Source organism: Dermacentor andersoni, chromosome 3 (assembly GCF_023375885.2).
Source record: "Dermacentor andersoni chromosome 3, qqDerAnde1_hic_scaffold, whole genome shotgun sequence".
In the NCBI taxonomy this organism is placed as follows: domain Eukaryota; kingdom Metazoa; phylum Arthropoda; class Arachnida; order Ixodida; family Ixodidae; genus Dermacentor; species Dermacentor andersoni.
In genome coordinates this window covers 719,803-743,309 of record NC_092816.1, presented here as the reverse complement: position 1 = coordinate 743,309, position 23,507 = coordinate 719,803, and the positions used below count along the sequence as shown (strand labels likewise).

The 23,507-nt window shown below is 45.0% G+C and overlaps 1 protein-coding gene across 1 annotated transcript in view; it reads left to right on the top strand.

Moving 5' to 3' along the window:
- Nucleotides 1–23,507, top strand: part of LOC126520647 (acidic phospholipase A2 PA4-like) — a 198,934-nt gene that overhangs the window by 111,772 nt on the left and 63,655 nt on the right. The window contains exon 2 of the mRNA XM_050169443.3: nucleotides 19,315–19,525. Within this exon, the coding sequence (XP_050025400.1) occupies nucleotides 19,315–19,507 (193 nt within the window). The 3' untranslated portion in view covers nucleotides 19,508–19,525. The remainder of the gene's footprint in view (nucleotides 1–19,314; nucleotides 19,526–23,507) is intronic.

Here is a 23,507-nt window from a genome sequence, read left to right as displayed (position 1 = left end):
GTTTACCCGCCCAGTGTTGCCGCAACGGATAGCATCGCCGCTTTCTTTAAACTACATCGGCACATGAATTTCTCGAACACATAAAAAAACTAGAAATCATTTCGAAACAAAATTTTACGCGTTTTTAGAGTGTTCCGCAATTCAAAAGCGATAATAGTTGTCGTTAAAGATTTTTCTTGTGTCATGTGTTTCACAACAGCGCATTTGCCGCGTCTAGCCACATTGATAACAACGCAGCGACGCGCCGGCGGCGGCCGCCGTGTCTTCGCTCCATGTAGCGCAGCCCGACGAACATACGGCTTCGCGCCGCGGCAGATTGTCTGCCGCCCGAACTTCGTCGTGAAAGTTTGATCCATGTATTCTGGCCTTTACGCCGTGCGGTAATGCGCAGCTGTTCCGGCGCTCTGCCTACCGCTCTGTGACGTTTTCTCCCGATATGCTTGTGCAGGTTCAGTCGTTCATTGCAGATCCTCGATCTATGGCCTGCATTGGAAGTTAGATTCTGAGTGCAGTAGCTTCATGTTGCTGGCTGGCATGTAATCTTTTCGGAAGAGCGTGCGCTGAAGGCAGCAGTGGAAGAGACTTAACTTTCCGCGATATAATCACGTACTACGTGTTGGACTGTATGTTTTGGTTCCACATATGTCCGGTGTGGGACATCCTGTTCAAAACATCTTTCGGACATCCATCGGATTTATGTTTTGGGATTTCTTCACATCCCAGAAGGTCAATCGTGTGGATGTCCGAAGGATGTCTGCAATAGGACATCCCGAAATTAACGTCCTCGTGTTGTCCACTGGACGTCCTAACCGGGACTTGGACGTCCGGATCTAATTGGGATGTTCAGAGGATACTCCTGGTCCAATGGGTGGTGACGCAAGAAAATATGCGTAGGCCTCAGTGCACAACAAAGCACGATCAGCAGTTCACTGAACGTACTTGTGGGGATGTTTAATTCCACTCGCCTGTTACAGGTTCTACATCGGACAAACGGGTAGGTGTTTCAAAGAAAGCGCACGTGAACGTAACTCGAATGCAAAGAACAACGCAAGAGGCACCTTAGCCCTACATTGCAAAGGATGTAAAGGTAAACGTGCGGGTAAGCAAAAGACTCCTTGTAAGCCGATCTCGGAAAACGCGACATTTTTGTTTAGATCAAGAGACCAGATAAAAAGGGTGATTGTGGAAGCATTTTACATTATAAAATATAGCAACCAGTGTGTCAGCACGCCGTCTGTTTTACTTTTACACGAAGAAATTACTTTTGTGGAAACCCACTTGGGAAAAAATAAAGAAAAAGAAGAAGTTCGCTTTACGCGCGGTTTGTTTGGTTTTTTTCCATGTATGCAACTACGCGGTAGTTTAGGCTGAGCTTCATCATATATTACCGCGTTTTATTGCTCTTCCCTCATGCCATTTTTACAAGTATTCGGTTTTTGATAGCGTTACCTTCGCCCTTACTTCGGTTGATTGTTGTCTTTTCATTCATCTTCGTTATCTTGTGTCCTTTTTACGTCAGTAGTGTTGACCTTGTTTTAACCCTGTTTTATCCGGACAGGCCGCCATTGGAATATGAACCTGGCAACGTTTAACGCCAGAACGTTACCTAGTGAGGCGAGTCTAGCAGTGCTATTGGAGGAATTAGAGGGCAGTAAATGGGATATAATAGGGCTCAGTGAAGTTAGGAGGCCAAAAGAAGCATATACAGTGCTAAAAAGCGGGCACGTCCTGTGCTACCGGGGCTTAGCGGAGAGACGAGAACTAGGAGTCGGATTCCTGATTAATAAGAACATAGCTGGCAACATACAGGAATTCTACAGCATTAACGAGAGGGTGGCAGGTCTTGTTGTGAAACTTAATAAGAGGTACAAAATGAAGGTTGTACAGGTCTACGCCCCTACATCCAGTCATGATGACCAGGAAGTCGTAAGCTTATATGAAGACGTGGAATCGGCGATGGGTAAAGTCAAAACGAAATACAGTATACTGATGGGCGACTTCAATGCCAAGGTAGGCAAGAAGCAGGCTGGAGACAAGGCGGTGGGGGAATATGGCATAGGCACTAGGAATAGCAGGGGAGAGTTATTAGTAGAGTTTGCGGAACAGAATAATATGCGGATAATGAATACCTTCTTCCGCAAGCGAGATAGCCGAAAGTAGACGTGGAGGAGCCCGAACGGCGAGACTAGAAATAGACTTCATACTCTGCGCTAACCATGGCATCATACAAGATGTGGACGTGCTCAGCAAGGTGCGCTGCAGTGACCATAGGATGGCAAGAACTCGAATTAGCCTAGACCTGAGGAGGGAACGGAGGCAACTGGTACATAAGAAGCCGATCAATGAGTTAGCGGTAAGAGGGAAAATAGAGGAATTCCAGATCAAGCTACAAAACAGGCACTCGGCTTTAACTCAGGAAGAGGACCTTAGTGTTGAAGCAATGAACGACAATCTTGTGGGCATCATTAAGGAGTGTGCAATAGAAGTCGGTGGTAACTCCGTTAGACAGGATACCAGTAAGCTATCCCAGGAGACGAAAGATCTGATCAAGAAACGCCAATGTATGAAAGCCTCTAACCCTACAGCTAGAATAGAACTGGTAGAACTTTCGAAGTTAATCAACAAGCGTAAGACAGTTGACATAAAAAAGTATAATATGCATAGAATTGAACATGCTCTCAGGAACGGAGGAAGCCTAAAAGCAGTGAAGAAGAAACTAGGAATTGGCAAGAATCAGATGTATGCGTTAAGAGACAAAGCCGGCAATATCATTACTAGTATGGATGAGATAGTTCAAGTGGCTGAGGAGTTCTATAGGGATTTATACAGTACCAGTGTCACCCACGACGATAATGGAAGAGAGAATAGTCTAGAGGAATTCGAAATCCCACAGGTAACACCGGAAGAAGTAAAGAAAGCCTTGGGAGCTATGCAAAGGGGGGAGGCAGCTGGGGAGGATCAGTTAACAGCAGATTTGTTGAAGGATGGTGGACAGATTGTTCTAGAGAAACTGGCCACCCTGTATACGCAATGCCTCATGACTTCGAGCGTACCGGAATCTTGGAAAAACGCTAACATAATCCTAACCCATAAGAAAGGGGACGCCAAAGACTTGAAAAGCTATAGACCGATTAGTTCACTGTCCGTTGCCTACAAAGTATTTACTAAGGTAATTGCAAATAGAATCACGAACACCTTGGACTTCCGTCAACCTAAGGACCAGGCAGGCTTCCGTAAATTCTACTCAACAATAGACCATATTCACACATCAATCAGGTGATAGAAATATGTGCGGAATATAACCAACCTTTATATATAGCTTTCGTTGATTACGAGGAAGCGTTTGATTCAGTCGAAACCTCAGCAGTCATGGAGGCATTGCGGAATCAGGGTGTAGACGAGCCGTATGTAAAAATACTGAAAGATATCTATAGCGGCTCCACAGCCACCGTAGTCCTCCATAAAGAAAGCAACAAAATCCTAATAAAGAAAGGCGTCAGGCAGGGAGATACGATCTCTCCGATGCTATTCACAGCGTGTTTCAGAGACCTGGATTGGGAAGAATTGGGGATAAAAGTTGATGGAGAATACCTTAGCAACTTGCGATTCGCTGATGATATTGCCTTGCTTAGTAATTCAGGAGACCAACTGCAATGCATGCTCACTGAATGTTTAACAGTCTCGGAAGGGAACAGCAGTTTACAATAAGTAGTGAGGCACTGGAAGTGGTAAGGGAATACATCTACTTGGGACAGGTAGTGACTGCGGATCCGGATCATGAGACTGAAATAATCAGAAGAATAAGAATGGGCTGGGGTGCGTTTGGCAGGCATTCTCAGATCATGAACAGCAGGTTGCCATTATCCCTCAAGAGAAAAGTTTATAACGGCTGTGTTTTACCAGTACTCACGTACGGGGCAGAAACCTGGAGGATTACGAAAGGAGTTCTACTGAAATTGAGGACGACGCAACGAGCTATGGAAAGAAGAATGATAGGTGTAACAATGAGGGATAAGAAAAGAGCAGATTGGGTGAGGGAACAAACGCGAGTTAATGATATCTTAGTTGAAATCAAGAAAAAGAAATGGGCATGGGCAGGACACGTAATGAGGAGGGAAGATAACCGATGGTCATTGAGAGTTACGGACTGGATTCCAAGGGAAGGAAAGCGTAGCAGAGGGCGGCAGAAAGTTAGATGGGCGGATGAGATTAAGAAGTTTGCAGGGACAACATGGCCAGAATTAGTACATGACCGGGGTAATTGGAGAAGTATGGGAGTGGCCTTTGCCCTGCAGTTGGCATAACCAGGCTGATGATGATGATAGGTACCATCGCGTTTTTTCATTTTCTGACTTGTCGCCTACACTTCGGTTACTGTTCTGACATGTGCCGTCTTCGTTTTTTGTCAGCTCAATGTTTGTACGTAGAACAGATTGGTCCAGGTTTTTTTCCTAATGTTTATTCGGTACAAGCAGTGTTAGTTAGTGTGAGAATTCTGTTATGTTATTTGCACAAGTGTGAGTGACGATGTCGTCATGAGCCTGGGATCTTACTTGAAATAGTAGGTGCTTTGATTTTCAAGAATAAATAGTTGGCAGTCAGCGCTCGCGGTGTTGTTGTGTGTTCCTTTCGCTTGTCCTGTTTTTTTTTTGCGCGCAGTTTTAACTTCTCATCATACGTTTGACTGCGCCTGTATCTCCTAAACGAGTTTTTGATTTAATTAACATCTTTCTTTGATTAACCCTATTAAAGGCCTTTTTGAAGTCGAGAAATGTCAGGTCTATTTGTTCCTTGCCATCGATAACTCTACTGAAATTGTGAATACTTTCTAATAATTGCGTTGTGGTTGACAAGCCCCCGCGAAACCCATGTTGATAGTTACTAAGGAATTTTGTTCTGTGATAAATGCAGTCGAATGTGCTTAGAAACAATATGTTCTAACAGTTTACAACAGCCTGACGTTAGCGCAATGGGCTTGTAATGACTGTAGACGCGGTGTCCCTATCTTTAAATACAGGTACAACTTTACTCATTTTCCATTCTTCAGGAAGTGTACCGGACTGTAGTGACTTCGTGAAGATAATAATGAGGAACTTCGCTGTCAATTCAGCACACCTCTTTAAAAACAAATTTGGTATCTCATCCGGGCCTGTCGATTTCTTTATACTTAGGTTTAGCAGGAAGGTAAATACTGCTGCTTCATACGCTACCCGCAGTTCATCTGCAACTGGCAGCTGTTGGCGTAGCTAAAATTTTGACTGCTTTCGATCATCACCAATGAAAATACTAGCAAAAAAGCTATTGAAGGCGTCCGCTATAAAACCTTTGTCTTCAGTAAGTTCCTACTCCGTGCTTATTTTAGTGATGGCCTTCTTAGTTGGAGCCAGATGCTTCCAACACATTTCGGGTGATTCGCGTAAAAATCTATCTATAGGGATTTCTTAATCATTCACTTTAGCTAATTACTTAAATTTGAAATGTGTTCATGAAGAGCGGAATCATGTGTAGACTTATAAAATTCCCTGCGCCTTGTCACTTTTCAGTTGTATAATCTTTCTCGTAATCCATGTGTTGTGCATTCGTTTTGTTTTATATTTGAGAGCAACACAGTGACTTATGCATTTGTGAACTGCTCTCCTAAAGTTTAACCACAACTCACCGAGTTGCACAGATTCATCCTGACTTAATTTTTCAGACTTCCCAAAAGAAAAGGCTAGTGGATCTATTATCGAAGTATCACGAGCTTCATTAAACTCTGTAATATTGTCACGAGTCTTCAGAAGTACTCGTCGGTTTCAAATAGACCGCAGAGCAGCTGGCTCTTGGAAAGCGCATCCGTCGGGGTTGGATCGCGAACAGGGAAAACGCGCTGTCTTAGTTATTTTGGGCTCGACCCACTCTTGCCCTCGACCCACTACTTACATGTGGCATTATCCCCTGTTCCGAACAAAGTCACCATCTCGATTCTGTTAAATAGGCGTAAGCAATAAAAACAAAAAAAACGGTACCACAACGCAGACAAAGCGAAAGTACAAAAAAAGTAAAAGAAATGTTCCTCTGGTAAAGTCATTGAACAAAAAGGCAAGCTCACGAAGATAAATGAAAAGCAGAAACAAAGAAAGGTGAATGAGAGAAAAAAAAATTACAAGCCCGCAGTGTACGGCATCATGCGCACAATATGAACTATGTCCGAGCTCGGTTGTTTTTGTGTCCGGGTCCGCGTCTGTGATGATGTGTCCGGGACCACTTCGTAGTTAATGTCACTGACGCGGCGTTGTGCTCTATACGAACCAAAATGCCGGCTCGGCAACTTTTCACAGACGCCACGGCGGCGAACAGGTGTCCACAGCCAAACTTGGTCTCCGGGCTTGTAGGCCACGTCCCTGTGGCGGATGTTGTAATGTGCGTCCGTCTGCTGCCGCTGGCCGATGTGCAGCCGTGCAAGCTGCCGAGCTTCCTCGGCACGCTCAGCAAATTCATCGACGTCAGTTGTCGATTGGTCGGCATCTTGACACGGCAGCATAGCATCCAGCATCGTCTGGACTTCGCGAAAGTAGAGGAGACGAAATTATGTGAATCGCGTCGTCTCTTGGACGGCGGTTTTATACGCGAAGGTTACGTAAGGCAAGATCCGGCCCCATGTATTGTGTTGCACGTCGATGTACATGGAAATCATGTCTGTGATCGTCTTACACAGTAGCTCGGTAAGTCCGTTGGTCTGTAGATAACATGCGGTCATCTTTCCATGCCTGGTGTTGCTTAATTCAAAAACTTCATCCATAATCTGGCCTGTGAATGCTGCCCTCTGTCTGTTACGATAGTGGGGCATGAAGAATTGCGCTACCTCTGAAGCCGCGGCTCGTGGGATCACCTGCGTGTCAGCATAGCGTGTTAAATAATCAGTCGCGACGATGACGCATGTGTTGCCGTCCGCAGAAAGAGGAAACGGTCCGAGAATGTCCATGCCGACTTGGTCGAAAGGCGTGGGAGGAGCTTCAATTGGCTGAAGGAAGCCAGCTGGCTTAATGGATGGTGTCTTTCAGCGCTGGCATTCACGACAGCGTTTAACGTACTGTTTTACGTTTGCCGAAAGCCCGGGCCAATAGTACATCTCGCTTACTCTAGCGAGTGTTCGTGAGAAGCTTAAACAGCCAGATGTGGGTTCGTCACGGCAAGCAATGAGGACGCCGTTTCGCATGTCTCTTGGAACAACCAGGAGGTAAGCACGGCTGTTCGAACGGGCATTCTTCTTATAAAGCACGTTGTCTTGTAGACAGAAGGACGTCAACGAACTGGACAGATGACATGGTATGGCTGTGCCGCAGCCCTTTAAATTATCGATGATCGGTCGAATCTCAGCGTCGTCACGCTGCCGTCTGATCAAGTCCTACGAACTAATGGCGCCCGGGAAGCCGTCATCGTCCTCTGTTTCTTGACTTACAAGATCAATGGGTGCGCGGGACAGTGTATCAGCGTCTTCGTGCTAACGGCCAGGATTATAAAACGATAGTGACGTAAAATATCTGTAGCCGCAAGCTCCACCGTGCCAGTCATCCTGAAGGGTCGCGCATGCTTGCCAACCAACACAGGGCATGGTGGCTCGTCACTACTTTGAAGGTACGACCAGAGAGGTAGGGGCGAAACTTGATAATCGCCCACATGACTGCGAGGCATTCTTTGTCCGTAGTCGAATAGTTTACCTCGGCACGAGTCAGTGAGCGGCTGGCATATAGGCCATAACTCTTTCCACTCCATCTTGAGCACTGCGCCAACGCCAACGATACTGGCGTCGGGATGCTCCTCTCTATCGGCATCATCGTCAAAATGTGCAAGAACAGGTACTGACTGTAGGCGCTGTCGTAATTCAGCAAAAGCTTCCTGTTGCTCATCATGCCAAACAAATGGCGTGTCGTCCCTTGTAAAGCGAGTAAGAGGCTACGCTATCTTCCAAAAGCCCTAAATCAACCGGCGATAGTAGGCGCACAAACCCAGGAAGCGCCGGACGGCTCGGCAGGAGCTGGAAATGCGGCCACCGCAGCAAGCTTGTCTGCATCGGGTCGGACCCTTTTGGCGCTTACTACATGCCCGAGGAACTTGAGCTCTTCATAACCGAAGTGGCACTTTTCCGACTTAAGTGTGAGGTCTGCCGATAGGATGGCTTCAACACACTCCGCAGGCGGTGAAGATACTGATCGAACGTTTAAGAAAATACGACCACGTCATCAAGATGCACAAGACAAGTCTGCCACTTCAGTCCCGTGTGGACAGTGTCCATCATTCGCTGGAAAGTAGCCGGGGCTGAACACAAGCCAAAAGGAAGCACTCGAAAGTCGTAGAGACCATCGGGAGTCACAAAGGCTGTTTTCTCGCGGTCTCGTCCGTCTACCACGAATTGGCAGTAGCCACTTTTTAAATCGAGAGAAGAAAAATAGTGGGTACGCCGTAGCCTATCTAACGAGTCGTCGATACGCAGCAGTGGGTACACGTCCTTTTTAGTCACGTTAAGCTTCCGGTAGTCGACGCAGAAACGGAGCGTTCCGTTTTTCTTTTTGACAAGAACGACCGGAGACGACCACGGGTTGTTGGAAGGTTCGACGACGCCATCGTCAAACATCTCCCGTACCTGCGTGCGTATGGCTTCGCGTTCTTTTGCCGACACTCGGTAAGGCTGCTGGTGCATCGAGCGTGCGTTCTCGAACGCTTCTAATAAACCGAAGGAGCAGCGGGCTCTTAGAAAGCGCGGCCGTCGGGATTGGCTCGCGAGCAGGGAAAGCGTGCGGACTTCCTTGTTCTTTTGGGTTCGACCTACTCTTGCCCTCGACCCACTACCTACATCTGGCAGTACTTGAAGCTAAACATTTCGACAGATATGCCTGTCTGGTTGGGAAATTGATTAGGACTTTCAGACTGACTCCAACCAAATAACTGAATTTTATTAGCCCGACGTTTCGGAGCCCATTCGGCTCCTTCTTCAGGGGTTGTTCTTCGGGGGTGGCGGTGTGCAGCTTTTAAAATGTCTTTTGTAAAGAAAGGAGGGGGAGCACGGAAGGTCGGGAGATACCTCACAGACGGGAAGGGGGGGGGGCAAAAGGCGGGGGGGGGGGGGGGTTAGACGGCTGCCGTGGTGCTGGGTGACTGGGATGACCGGTGCTGGGGAAGCTTGGCCAGCGAGAGTGCCACTGATGGGAAGCGGGGGGTGGGGGGTGGGTAGGGGGGGGGAGGTGTTTCCCCACCTTTCGTGCTGCGCCCTACTTTATTTACAAAAGACCCTTTAAAAGCTGCGCACCGCTACCCCCGAAGAACAACCCCTCAAGAAGGAGCCGAATGGGCTCCGAAACGTCGGGCTAATAAAATTCAGTTATTTGGTTGGAGTCAGTCTGAAAGTCCTAATGTGGCAATATGAAACAAGTCTACTTACCCTTGAAAGGAACTTATATTTACAATCGAGGGGTCCGAGAACCCGTGCAGAATGTCGACTCCATAGTGTTTCGATACACTGCTATGGCTTAAACAAAAGGTCGAGAACAGATTTACTATTACCGCAGACCCCAGTAAAACACGTACCACTTGTGTTAGTCCATGAGAAAAGCACATATCTATAATTGCTGAGCCTTCATCAAGGTCTTGCGTACCTGTTTCCATTCTGTCCCGTTCAACGTCTCGAACATTGAAATGGCCCGCTACGGTAACGTTTTGGTCTGAACGCGTAAATCGTGCCGCATCGTATTCAGTGCATCAATACTGGCGGCAGTACTTCCCGGTGAGTGATGTACGCATCCCACATTTAAGTCGGGACGTCCACGAATTTTACAACATATTGCTTCAATATCAGACGGTTTGTAAAGATGGCAACGCCTCCACGCCTACTACTGCAAGCATTTCTGATCACATTTCTGATCATTTAGCAGCATCAGCAGTGGCGGTGTAGCGGTGTGTGCATGCTTGACTCTTTCGTCTCGGCTTCACAGGTTTATGCTATCGGCCTGCCTAAACAAATCTTCAGCACCTACTCGCGACTCTGCACGTGCAAGTAACCGGCCCAATCGCCAGCAGCGTGCGTCATCGGGCTCCCGGCGTGATTCTGACAGCTCACTGCGGCCCTCGGATCTGCAGCTGCGCCTGGTCGCCAACAGCTTGGCTATATAAACGTCCTACGCACCACTCAACTTCCTTCAGCAGCAGCAGCAGTGGCAGTGTAGCAGTGTGTGCATGCTTGACTCTTTCGTCTCGGCTTCACAGGCTCGTGCACATTTTCCCTGTCTATATATTGCTTTACATTTAGTTTATAATTTAGTGACACTGCTGCTGCTGCTTCCCCGGCGTTGTCATTTAACCATGCCCACTGTCGCCGAACTATCCAAACGCGTGGAAAAGCTAGAAAATACCTTTAAAGACAAACTTGATAACCTGCTTGTCAAGATAACGACAACTGTAGTATCCAAGATAGATTCCCAGCCTTCCTTGATCATTAAAGGTATAAAGGACGAGATAGAGGGACTAATAAGCAGTCTTGATTTTCTGAGGAGGACTGTTGAATTCCTCAAATCTGAAAAGGAATAACTAACTGCAATGAACAAATTCCTGATTGTGCATAACGAGTCTTTGGAAAGACGAATTGATGATATGGAACAGTACTCACGAAAAAACAACCTGGAAATCAAAGGCGTTCCGGTTACCCAGGGTGAAGACTGCATGACAATTCTTCAAACTATTACCTCTAGAAGAGAATGCCCTATTTCTGTTAAAGATATTGATGCCATTCATCGTGTTCCGTCTGCTTCTGAGACAAAGCACTCGCTTGCCCGATTTCACTCGCGAGCCTTGAAAACTGAGTTCATCGGCAAAGCCCGAAAGGCACGCCTTAGCACTAGTGACATTGCATTCAGCAAAGCACGAGGCAAAGCTGTTTTCGTAAATGACCACCTCACTCCACAGAACAAGCAATTGTTCAGCAAGGCCTTGCAACTGAAGAAAGGAAAAAAGATGGCTTTTTTGTGGACCGATGACTGCGTCATCAAGGCGAGACAATCTGCTCATAGCAAAGTTTTTCGTATAAGGAGTGACTCGGACCTTGCGATATTCAATTAAACTGACTAATCTTTCTCTCTCTTTTTTCCCTCGATTTCTCTTATTCTGATCAGATTTCATGTCGTAAATTTCCGTTAAGAATATTTAATCCTATTTTCCGCATAACTATCATTCAGCGATTCATTTCAATTCACGTAGTCTTCGCAAACATTTTCGTGATTATCAAAGTCTATTGTCTTCTTGTCTTCATTCTTTCTCAATTATATGTCTTTCTGGGACATGACTGAGTGATTTAGATAAAAATCCTGATGGTTTTCCATCATAGAATTCAGAATATTGCTATCGGATTTCGTCACAATATGGTGGCTCAGCTATGTTTATTCGGTCCGACATTATATACAAGCGTAGGCTTGATCTCCACTTAAATATCTGTGATTGTGAGTCGGTGTGGATTAAAGTTGACCATTCTGTAATAGGCATTGATAGTAATATTATCTCTGGTACCATTTATCGATCACCACATTCGCCAATGCCTGCTTTTTGTGAAGCACTTGACACTATTCTTGACATTCTCACAAAGGAAAAAAAGTCCGTTATCATCTTGGGTGACATTAACATTATTTTCTTGATGTTTCCTCCTCTTATCTAACTCAGTATGTCAGCTGTTTCCAAGGTTATGGCCTTGAATCTCTGCTACCCCTTCCCAACCGTTGCACTAATAATGGTTTGGGGAACACTTATTGACTATGCACTTTCGAAGCTTCTTCATCCTCCCTCCGCATTCATTCTTCAAAGCAATATTACAGATCATTCCTTAGTTGCACTTTCCTTTGAGAACAGTCCTCGCACTAATAGTGTAAGCTTTGTTAAGAATAAGTTTGATCGCGACAAATTCATAGAAATAGTACCTAATTCTGATTGGTCTTGTGAAACTTTAATGAATAATGTTGAATCAGCATACACCGCTTTCATCTCTACAATATCCAATTGCGTATCTTCAATGACAACATGTGTACAGTTCCATAAACGTTATTCTTCCCGTAGAAACCCATGGTTACCAAAGGATTACTTAGTAGCCTGCATGAGAAAGATAACTTATATAAAAACAGAAAGACAGCCATTTAATGTGCATCTACTTGATCGTTACAAGCAATATTGTAACACACTGAATGCTCTAATGAAGAATGCGAAAGCACTATTATCAATACGAAATTAATTGTACTGGTTCAGATATAAAAAAAACAATGTTGCTTGATCAATTCCTTTCTCAATAAAACCATTAATCCGCCTATAGTCAACATTCATCACGAAGTATCAGTAATATCCAATTCATTAGATATCGCTAATGCATTTAGTGACTGCTACTCTTCTCCCATACCCGCTCCAGCCAGTACGCATGACGAACTTTATCATTGTGGCAACTCATGTTTTTCTTTTTCATGCTACCCCAGATGAGGTAAGAAGAACAATTACTAATATAAAGTCCTCTAGCGCAGGTATCGATAATATTTCTGCTAACCACGTGAAAATGATTGCTGATGATATTACGGATGTGCTCACCTACATAATCAATCTAAATATTGAAACCGGTGAGTTTCCCCGAGAGTTAAAGATGAGTAAGGTTATCCCGGTATTTAAAAAAGGTGACAGATGCTGGATTTCTAATTGTAGGCCGATATTTATTCTCCCCTTTTTTAGTAAAGTAATTTAAAAACTAATACATGTTCGCCTGTCTAACTACGTAACGAGATTTAACCTATTTCATCCGAAAAAAATTGGGTTTAGACAAGGGTATTCGACTAACCTAGCCCTCCTTTACTTCACAGAAAAATGCAAACTAGCCATTGACAATGGTAACTCCGTTGGTTCTTCTCTTTTTAGAGTTTACCAAAGCTTTTGATACACTTAATCATGACAATCTTATTTCTGAACTTGCATCTCAATCTTTTCCATAGGCAATGATCTGATCGTGAGTAATTAATATCCATCTCCGGCATCTATTCCACTAAAAAAGTAGTTAACATCGGCGTTCCGCAAGGCTCAATTCTGGGCCCGCTTTTTTTTTTTTTACTATACAATAATGACCTTCCACAGTGTCTAACCACAATATCAGAATGCATCTTATATGCTGACGACACAACTGTCTTATGTTCGAGTAATTTTCTAAGCAAGATTACAACAACCCTTAATGCAGAACTTATTTGTGTTAGTGCATGGTGTGCTAAAGATAAGCTTTCGACAAGTCCCTCGAAAAGTAAGTTCTTAATTTTTCTATTCCAGGTCAATGAACAACACGCAAGTTATGCCCCTCTTTATAAACACACATCCTATTCATCTACCAGATCATTGTTCCTTCCTTGGTATCAAACTTGATTCCCGCTTAAAATTTAATTTGTATATTAACGAGCTACAGCGGAAAGCTTCCTATGGTATTGGGGTATTACTAAAAGCTAAATGTTACTTTGACTTGAATTCTTTGGTCACCTTATATTATGCAATCATTCACAGTACTCTAACTTATTGTACAGCTTCCTGGGGTCAAACATACAATTGCCACCTTTCTTCCCTCCAACATGTACAGAATCAAGCCATTCGCATTCTCACCTGGAGCAACCGACGTTCACATGCTACTGATCTGTACCGGGAACTGCAAATACTGAATATTGACAATCGAATCAAATTTAATGTCTGCACATTTGCTTATCAAACAGTTAAAGACCACAACTTTCTCGAATTTGTTCTGATCTGACACCTTACTAATCCAAATATAACCCGCTTTTCCTCCAATAACAAGTTTATACTCCCTAAGGTACGAACTAACTATGGTTCACAAAGAGTAGAAGTTGTTTTATTCAAACTTTGGAATTCTTTGCCTTTTAACATTAGGTGTGGCTTTTCTATATTGTCATTCAAACATCAGCTTCGCGATTTCATGTTTAACCTTTAGCAGCGTTTATTGAATATGTCTTTTAATACACAACTTCAACTCTGTCGTTTTCAGTACTGTTTGCTTCGTTTCCTACTTCAGCTTCAGCCTTATCCCTATCGTTTTGTATTTTCCATTGCATTATTCTTTTGCCTCATTATGTACTTGCACTTGTATTTGCATTTTTGTATTTTTATAATTTGCTGCTTTTTTGTCAAGTAGTATTGATGTTTTTTTTTTAACTTTATAAAAGGTCCCCCTACAGTGGTTTACACTATGGGGTCTTTTCCTGTACTAAATATCAATATTTTTGTATCTGCAGTTAGTATTCATAAACTTCAAACGATAAACATTTGCTGTCGCCTTCAATAGTTCGCCTTCGGGCGAAACTGTTATCGTTGATTAAGGTGCTTTCAAAAAAGCGATATTAACTATATGCCTATATCGCTATGTGCCTAGCATGAAGTAAATAATGATTCGCATATAAAACGCTTAATTGCCAATACCTAATTTTGGTCTACTTTTATTTCCAGCAGTCAGTGGTAGTGCATTTTCTTTTATTACGACAGCAATTATATGGACACTCTCGGCGCATTTCTACCGTCAGCGTCACCGTGAGGTTCCGTGTAAAGTCCAAGGGCGATAAAATCGTCGCCGCGCGCCCTATGCTGTGTGGGCAAGTGAAAGCTCGCGACTCAGTCTCGAGCATGCAAGGCAGGGAATCGGGCAGGAAGCGCGCCGTCTTCCGTCGCGCGCAACGCTTCGGGGGGATGAAGGCGTTGCGTTGTACTTCGGTCAGCCCGGGCGACTGCGCGCTCCCGCCCGGGCCGCTGTATCTTTAACGCTATCTGCGACGGGTACCGAGACCGCCGGAGGCTGTGTTTTGCAGCCTATAGTTCGCGTAGATGTGAGACGCAGCGCGAAGTTAAATTCGCTCGCTGGAGCTGCAGCGCTTCCTCAATTCAGTGTTTTGACACCGAGTTGCCGCGATCATCGAGTGAGATGTGCTCAGGTTTGCTTGTGCATGGGTGACACCAAGCTTGTTAATTTAGTCAGTACGCCTACGTTTAGAAGTTGATACAGCCGATAAACATACCATCCTTATTTAGTATAGCTGCCCACTAATTTGCTATCGTAAGCTATGCTTCACCTTCCGGGCGAAACTGGGACTTCTTAAACTATGTGATGGTTAGGAAATGTTGACGCCTGTAATTGTATATATGTAATTATAATATATAATTAATCATTATATATATATATATATATATATATATATATATATATATATACATACACCATCATCATCATCATCAGCCTGGTTATGCCCACTGCAGGGCAAAGGCTTCTCCCATACTTCTCCAACTAACCCGTTCATGTACTAATTGTGGCCATGTTGTCCCTGCAAACTTCTTAATCTCATCCGCCCACCTAACTTTCTGCCGCCCTCTGCTACGCTTTCCTTCCCTTGGAATCCATTCCGTAACTCTTAATGACCATCGGTTATCTTCCCTCCTCATTACGTGTCCTGCCCATGCCCATTTCTTTTTCTTGATTTCAACTAAGATATCATTAACTCGCATTTGTTCCCTCACCCAATCTGCTCTTTTCTTATCCCTTAACGTTACACCTATCATTCTTCTTTCCATAGCTCGTTGCGTCGTCCTCAATTTCAGTAGAACTCTTTTCGTAATCCTCCAGGTTTCTGCCCCGTACGTGAGTACTGGTAAGACACGGCTGTTATAAACTTTTCTCTTGAGGGATAATCGCAACCTGCTGTTCATGATCTGAGAATGCCTGCCAAACGCACCCCAGCCCATTCTTATTGTTCTGATTATTTCAGTCTCATGATCCGGATCCGCAGTCACTACCTGTCCTAAGTAGATGTATTTCCTTACCACTTCCAGTGCCTCACTACATATTGTAAACTGCTGTTCCCTTCCGAGACTGTTAAACATTACTTTAGTTTTCTGTAGATTAATTTTTAGACCCACCCTTCGGCTTTGCCTCTCCAGGTCAGTGAGCATGCATTGCAGTTGGTCCCCTGAGTTACTAAGCAAGGCAATATCATCAGCGAATCGCAAGTCACTAAGGTATTCTCCATTAACTCTTATTCCCAATTCTTCCCAATCCAGGTCTCTGAATACCTACTGTAAACACGCTGTGAAGAGCATCGGAGAGATCGTATCTCCCTGCCTGACGCCTTTCTTTATTAGGATTTTGTTGCTTTCTTTATGGAGGACTACGGTGGCTGTGGAGCCGCTATAGATATCTTTCAGTAATTTTATATACGGCTCGTCTACACCCTGATTCCGCAATGCCTCCATGACTGCTGAGGTTTCGACTGAATCAAACGCTTTCTCGTGATCAATGAAAGCTATATATAAAGGTTGGTTATATTCCGCACATTTTTCTATCACCTGATTGATAGTGTGAATATGGTCTATTGTTGAGTATCCTTTACGGAATCCTGCCTGGTCCATTGGTTGACGGAAGTCTAAGGTGTTCCTGATTCTATTCGCAATTACCTTAGTAAATACTTTGTAGGCAACGGACAGTAAACTGATCGGTCTATAATTTTTCAAGTCTTTGGCGTCCCCTTTCATATGGATTAGGATTATATTAGCGTTTTTCCAAGATTCCGGTACGCTCGAAGTCATGAGGCATTGCGTATACAGGGTGGCCAGTTTCTCTAGAACAATCTGCCCACCATCCTTCAACAAATCTGCTGTTACCTGATCCTCCCCAGCTGCCTTCCCCCTTAGCATAGCTCCCAAGGCTTTCTTTACTTCTTCCGGTGTTACCTGTGGGATTTCGAGTTCCTCTAGACTATTCTCTCTTCCCTTATCGTCGTGGGTGCCACTGCAGGTTTTGTATAAATCTCTATAGAGCTCCTCAGCCACTTGAACTATCTCATCCATATTAGTAATGATATTGCCGGCTTTGTCTCTTAACGCATACATCTGATTCTTGCCAATTCCTAGTTTCTTCTTCACTGCTTTTAGGCTTCCTCCGTTCCTGAGAGCATGTTCAATTCTATCCATATTATACTTCCTTATGTCAGCTGTCTTACGCTTGTTGATTAACTTCGAAAGTTCTGCCAGTTCTATTCTAGCTGTAGGGTTAGAGGCTTTCATACATTGGCGTTTCTTGATCAGATCTTTCGTCTCCTGCGATAGCTTACTGGTATCCTGTCTAACGGAGTTACCACCACCTTCTATTGCACACTCCTTAATGATGCCCACAAGATGGTCGTTCATTGCTTCAACACTAAGGTCCTTTTCCTGAGTCAAAGCCGAATACCTGTTCTGTAGCTTGATCTGGAATTCCTCTATTTTCCCTCTTACCGCTAACTCATTGATCGGCTTCTTATGTACCAGTTGCCTCCGTTCCCTCCCCAGGTCTAGGCTAATTCGAGTTCTTACCATCCTATGGTCACTGCAGCGCACCTTGCTGAGCACGTCCACATCTTGTATGATGCCAGGGTTAGCGCAGAGTACGAAGTCCATTTCATTTGTAGTCTCGCCGTTCGAGCTCCTCCACGTCCACTTTCGGCTATCTCGCTTGCGGAAGAAGGTATTCATTATCCGCATATTATGCTGTTCCGCAAACTCTACTAATAACTCTCCCCTGCTATTCCTAGAGCCTATGCCATATTCCCCCACTGCCTTGTCTCCAGCCTGCTTCTTGCCTACCTTGGCATTGAAGTCGCCCATCAGTATACTGTATTTGGTTTTGACTTTACCCATCGCCGATTCCACGTCTTCATAGAAGCTTTCGACTTCCTGGTCATCATGACTGGATGTAGGGGCGTAGACCTGTATAACCTTCATTTTGTACCTCTTATTAAGTTTCACAACAAGACATGCCACTCTCTCGTTAATGCTATAGAGTTCCTGTATATTACCAGCTATGTTCTTATTCATTAGGAATCCGACTCCTAGTTCTCGTCTCTCCGCTAAGCCCTGATAGCACAGGACGTGCCCGCTTTTTAGCACTGTATATGCTTCTTTTGGCCTCCTAACTTCACTGAGCCATATTATATCCCATTTACTACCCTCTAATTCCTCCAAGAGCACTGCTAGACTCGCCTCACTAGATAACGTTCTAGCGTTAAACGTTGCCAGGTTCATATTCCAATGGCGGCCTGTTCGGAGCCAGGGATTCTTTGCACCCTCTGCTGTGTCGCAGGTCTGATCGCCGCCGTGGTCAGTTGCTTCGCAGCTGCTGGGGACTGAGGGCCGGGGTTTGATGGTTGTGTTAATGTAGGAGGTTGTGGCCAAGTACTGCGCCAGGGTGGCCAATCCTGCTCTGGTGAGGGTGTGCGTTACCGGTTCTGGTCACCGAGAGCAGGCCACACTCCAGGCCTGTTTATGCAATTTTATGAACACGCGGATTTTTTTTCTAATCCGGTGGAAAATTGCGCGGCACCGGGATTCGAACCACGGACCTCTTGCACGCGATATATATATATATATATATATATATATATATATATAGGCACGACAAAGACAAGCGCTAGCTTTTCTTTGTCGTGCCTTTCCCTCATTTGTCTGCTGTCGCGCTGTGCGCATCATGGATTATCAACCAGCCCAGACTCACGCCTTCCTTCATTTTCTCTGAAACTCGCACAGAAACTGCAACAGCCACCTGCTATTCAAATTGGTCAAGCCAGCTTTAATGTTCCCGCGTGGTACCCCTGTAGGAGGCAGTATAGTGCATGCCTTTTGTCATTTTACATCAAGGCTGCACGCGGCAGTTTTTCAGTCGTGCCGGCGAGCGACGGTGCGCGCCTGCGTGCTCAATATATCAACGCACCGAGTAACGCAACTTGCGTCGGAGTATCGAATATTAGCTTGTGTTGCGGTGCCATAATTTCAGAAAGCATCGTCGTCCCTCAGGTCACGTTTAACCGGTTCCACTTTAGAGGTCAACTAAGAGGAACCTAAATCGCGGAAGATCAAACGGGCATAGTTGCGGCCCCGCACCTCCGGTGTCTCATCAACGCTGGCTTCGGCATCCAGATGTCTGCCGGTGATTGCACCTGCTGCTAGCCTCAGCCCATTGTCGCGGTATCTGCGATGATGGCGTCGAGACTTGTTCTCCGAGGAGCACTGTTTCTCGTTCCAAGGGTGTGAGAATGCCTTTATAGAACTTTGCTGCCCTTGATTTACGAATTCCTTTCATTGGCATAGATTTGCCTAGGTCGTATTTACCACGGAACGCATTTATCAAGGATTATAAAACAAATTTCGTATACGTAAACCTCACCCAAGTACACAATTTAGCACTTGCGCAGGTTTTTGTTTATGAGTCGATTTTGCAGCTGACTTATGTACGCATCGATCTCTCCTCCTTGTCAGGTTCCGGAGCTGCTTGAAGATGACCAACAACGGGGCTTCGCATATGGTGGGCAAGCTGTACTTCAACGTGGTGCAGACTAAGTGTTTCGTCTTCAAGTATCGCCATGTCTGCGAACTGCGTTCCTGGTGGGGCAAGTGCCTCAAGCGAGAGAAGCGCAAGGTCGCCGTGCTTCGGGCCGGCGTGTCCTACTGACAGTCTCCACGTGTTACGGTAAAATGATCACATCCGATAGGGTCTCTGACGTCTCTGATTTAATAACGCTGATGCCTCACTGTGTCGAACATACTCCGCCAGCAAACAAAAATGGTCATGTGGATGATATCGCCGAATCGCTGAAACATACCGTTGGAAAAACTGTGCGCGTGCGCCTGCTAAAAGATATGGTGATGGTGAAGGAGCCCGGCGCTCTGCCGAATTGTAGCCCGCTGGCGCGTGGCAATGGGACCTGAAAACGCTGTGACAGGGACAGGACAAGACAGAAATTAATATAACAGATAATCATAGAGCGAAAGCCTTGGAGGGAAATTTTAAATAAAAGGAATTTGTTAGATCGCGCGGGAACGCACACCTCTCTTACTGGGCCCCATTAAACTGGGGCACTCAGAGTATGACAGCATGCAAATGAATAAAGATTTATATTTGTGTAACCGTTGTTTCATCAAGCTGAACCCAATAACCTACGCTGCAGCTACCGGCAGCTTCAACGTTTTTATTAAAAGACAAGCATCTAAAGGTTCGCCCCAGGTATACAGCGAGGATTTCATGTTACCCATAAAAACAACTATTAGACGAACTCCACAGGAGTCCTCCATGGAGATGTCTTCTTTCTGGGATAGCCATCCTCGTGCGGAATGTGAGCATGGCAGCCAGTGGCGTAGCCAGAAATTTCGTTCGGGGGGAGGGTGGGAGGGGGCGGGGAGCCTCACGTTGCAGCTCGGCCTCCTCCTTATAGAACTTGTCGAGGGATCAATTACATGAATAATACCTGCATTGTCATTGCCAAAGGTGCTGTAAACGAATTCTTGAACGCTACACACTGTCAAGACAAGTAAAATATGTATTCATTAGTAAAAGAATATATTCGTACGTCGCGAAAATTGTGGCCGAAATAACTGATATCACTCCTTCTATTTTTTGTCTATTTAATAAGTAAAAAAAATATCGCACGAACTTTAGAACTATATCAGTTCGAAACCAACAAAGCAGTGCATGCCGCTGATACGAAAAATGTAAAGGGCATGAAATGAACAAGTTGAGGACACATATTTTAATGAAACTTTGTCATTCAACAACCTTGTTTACATTTGTACGCACATGCAACGGCCAGAGAAAAATCTCAATGATGTTGTCGTTTGTGCCAATGTATGGCGCAAGAGCAGGTGTCACCGGCCGTGTATTGCGAGTAATTGCAGCGAAATTATAGTCGCAACAGGGAGCACATATAAAAACCAGGAGTTCTGCAAAATAAACGAGCTTGAGTCAAATGAAATCGAGCCAATACGAATGTATGACACAGTGGATACTTCATTTGAAAGAAGCCTCCATGAGCATTTAGACATTTGTGCCACTGACTAACGAGTCGCGCGATTCCCGTCTGATAGAAGTACTTCGGTTGCTGCTTCAAAATGCCTGTAAATTGACTCTTTTACGTCATCATCCGTCATGAATCTGGTTCCCTTGAGCTGTTCTTTCAATTGCCCCAATATGTAAAAGTCGCAAGGTGACAGGTCTCGGCTGGATGGCGGATGTTGCATCATTTCCGACTTGAACTTTGCCAGTTTTGTGTTAACCAGATCAACCATGTGGGGACGGGCATTGTCGTGAAGCAAGATGACCCCATTCGTAAATTTTCCACGTCGTTTGTTCTTGAATGCGACACGCAAACGATCCGGCGTTTCACAATAGCGGAAACGGTTGATAGTCTCTCCAGGTTTAGCAAATTAGATCAGTAATGGCCCCTGATAATAAAAAAAAAAAAATCAACGAAAGCTTTCCGCCGGGAATGACGGCCTTTGCTTTCTTTAGGGTTAGTGAATTCGAATATTTCCACTGTAAGCTTTGCCGTTGTGTTTCCGACTCACAGTGGAGGCACCATGATTCGTCCCCGGTCACAATTGCAGACAAGAAGTCGTCACCCTCATTGTGATACCGTATCAGATGAGTCAAGGCAGTGCCGAACCTCTCCGTCTCCGGGCCGTGGTTCAAAACCTTAGGCGTCCATTGCGCACACAAGAGCCGATAACCATGTTCATGAATTATGGAGTGAACTGACCGTGACTGATGTTCACGCCCTCTGCGAGTTCATTGACGCTTATCCTCCGTTCTTGTCTAATCAGCTCCTCAACCTTTGCAATTGTGTTGGGGGTGTTGCACGGTGGCTTTGGCCCGGTCTTGGATCGGCTTTGCAACTTTCGCGTCCTTCTTTGAACCGTTTGCTCCAATGCATCACAGTGGCCAATGAAGTGCAATGTTCAACGTGCACGGCAGCCATACGGCGACTAATTTCTTTTTGGGAAACACCTTCAGCTGTCAAAAACCTCACGACACCACGCTGCTAAACATTTGGAGCGTCCATCAAGTCACGCAACCATGTTGAACCCTGTGTATAGGAGCCTTAAAGAAGATTTATCCTCACACCTGTGAATTACTTTTGTAAATGATAAACGCCTGTGTGCTACGCGCATGCCTAGCAGATAATCAATCGAGACATTATTGCGCGGCATGGGTGGGCTCACTTTCATTTCACTCGCCCTCGTACATTAGAAATGCGAAGATACAATAAAATACACAAATTCAAAGATACAGGGCAAAAATGTGTCATGGGACACAAAGTTTACAGCACGTATACATAAATCTTTGCAACAAGATATTTAAATATAGTTATAAGTCTCCAATAAATCTAGATATCTAAGAAAAAGTCACTCTATATAATGCGCCAAAGAAGGCAAATAAACATGTTGCGGAATCACAGATTCACGATCTGAAGTTGAAGGCGCTAAAACAACGGTGGACGAAGAAAGAACACACATACACACACACACCTTCGTCCACCGTCGTTTTAGCGCCTTCACTTCAGATCATGCTTAACCAACACGCCCAGCTATCCATCCTAACACAGATTCACCGATCACAAAATCTGAAGGTCCGCCACCCCCCTCCCTCTATCTATCGCGCGCGATGGAAGGCGGCGCCTTTCTTCCCCGCTTTGTTCCCTTGTGCACAAGAGAGCCACAAGCGTCGGCTCCCCCCTTCCTACGCTTTCACTCGCACATACAGCATGCGGCTCGTGGTGGCGATGTTATCGCCCTTGGACTTTATACGGAACATGACGGCGACGGCAGGAATGTGCCTGAAGGTCCATATAATTCCTATCGAAACAGTATAATAGAGGTATCTGGCAACTGAAGCGTCCCGTGACCCATGACTTTCCGCAAAAGAAGAGCTAAGAAAATCGAACTTTCACCATGCGACAGTTCGCTGCGCCGCAACAATGTCTTTTTGTATTTTGTAAAGCGAGGGCACTGAAATGAAAAAAAAAAAAACGCAAAGGAACGCATGGAGCATGTAAAAGGCAAGAAAAGAGCAGATATTTGTCCAGTGAAGCACAATAAGTACAACAGTTCTACTGACTGTCCTATAGGTGTGGTTTATAAGGTTCCCTTTAGCTGTGGCCATTTCTACGTAAGGTAAACGGGGCGGTGTATCAATCAGAGGCTAATGGAACATAAAAGATCGTTAACCAGTGGATCGCCTTCTAATCTTTCCCTACATTGCCAAGATTGTAATTGCACGCCAGAGTTAGACGAATGCGCGATATTGTACAGGCACAAGAATGAAGATACGCGTCTTATGGTAGAGGCATGGCATATCTATAATGGTGGAATGCGTGCGTGAGTCAACCTTCGATTACTTTACATAAGGAAGAGATTCATTGCCTTAACAGCTATCTCTCACGTAAACCGGCACATGTACCCGACTTACACATGGTGGTAACGTTCCAGAGCTTGCGCAGATGAGTTGTGTGTCTTCTTTCTTTCTTTCGCCTCAGTGCTCCCTTCAGTTGATAGTCGGCGTTCGTGTTGTCCACTTCTCTTGTGTCCTGTCTGCACGCCTCGCCTTTTTTGCATAATGAATCCTTACCAACTAGCTCAAAGCTAGCTCAAGTAGCTCTGTGGTTCAAAGCATGTTGGCC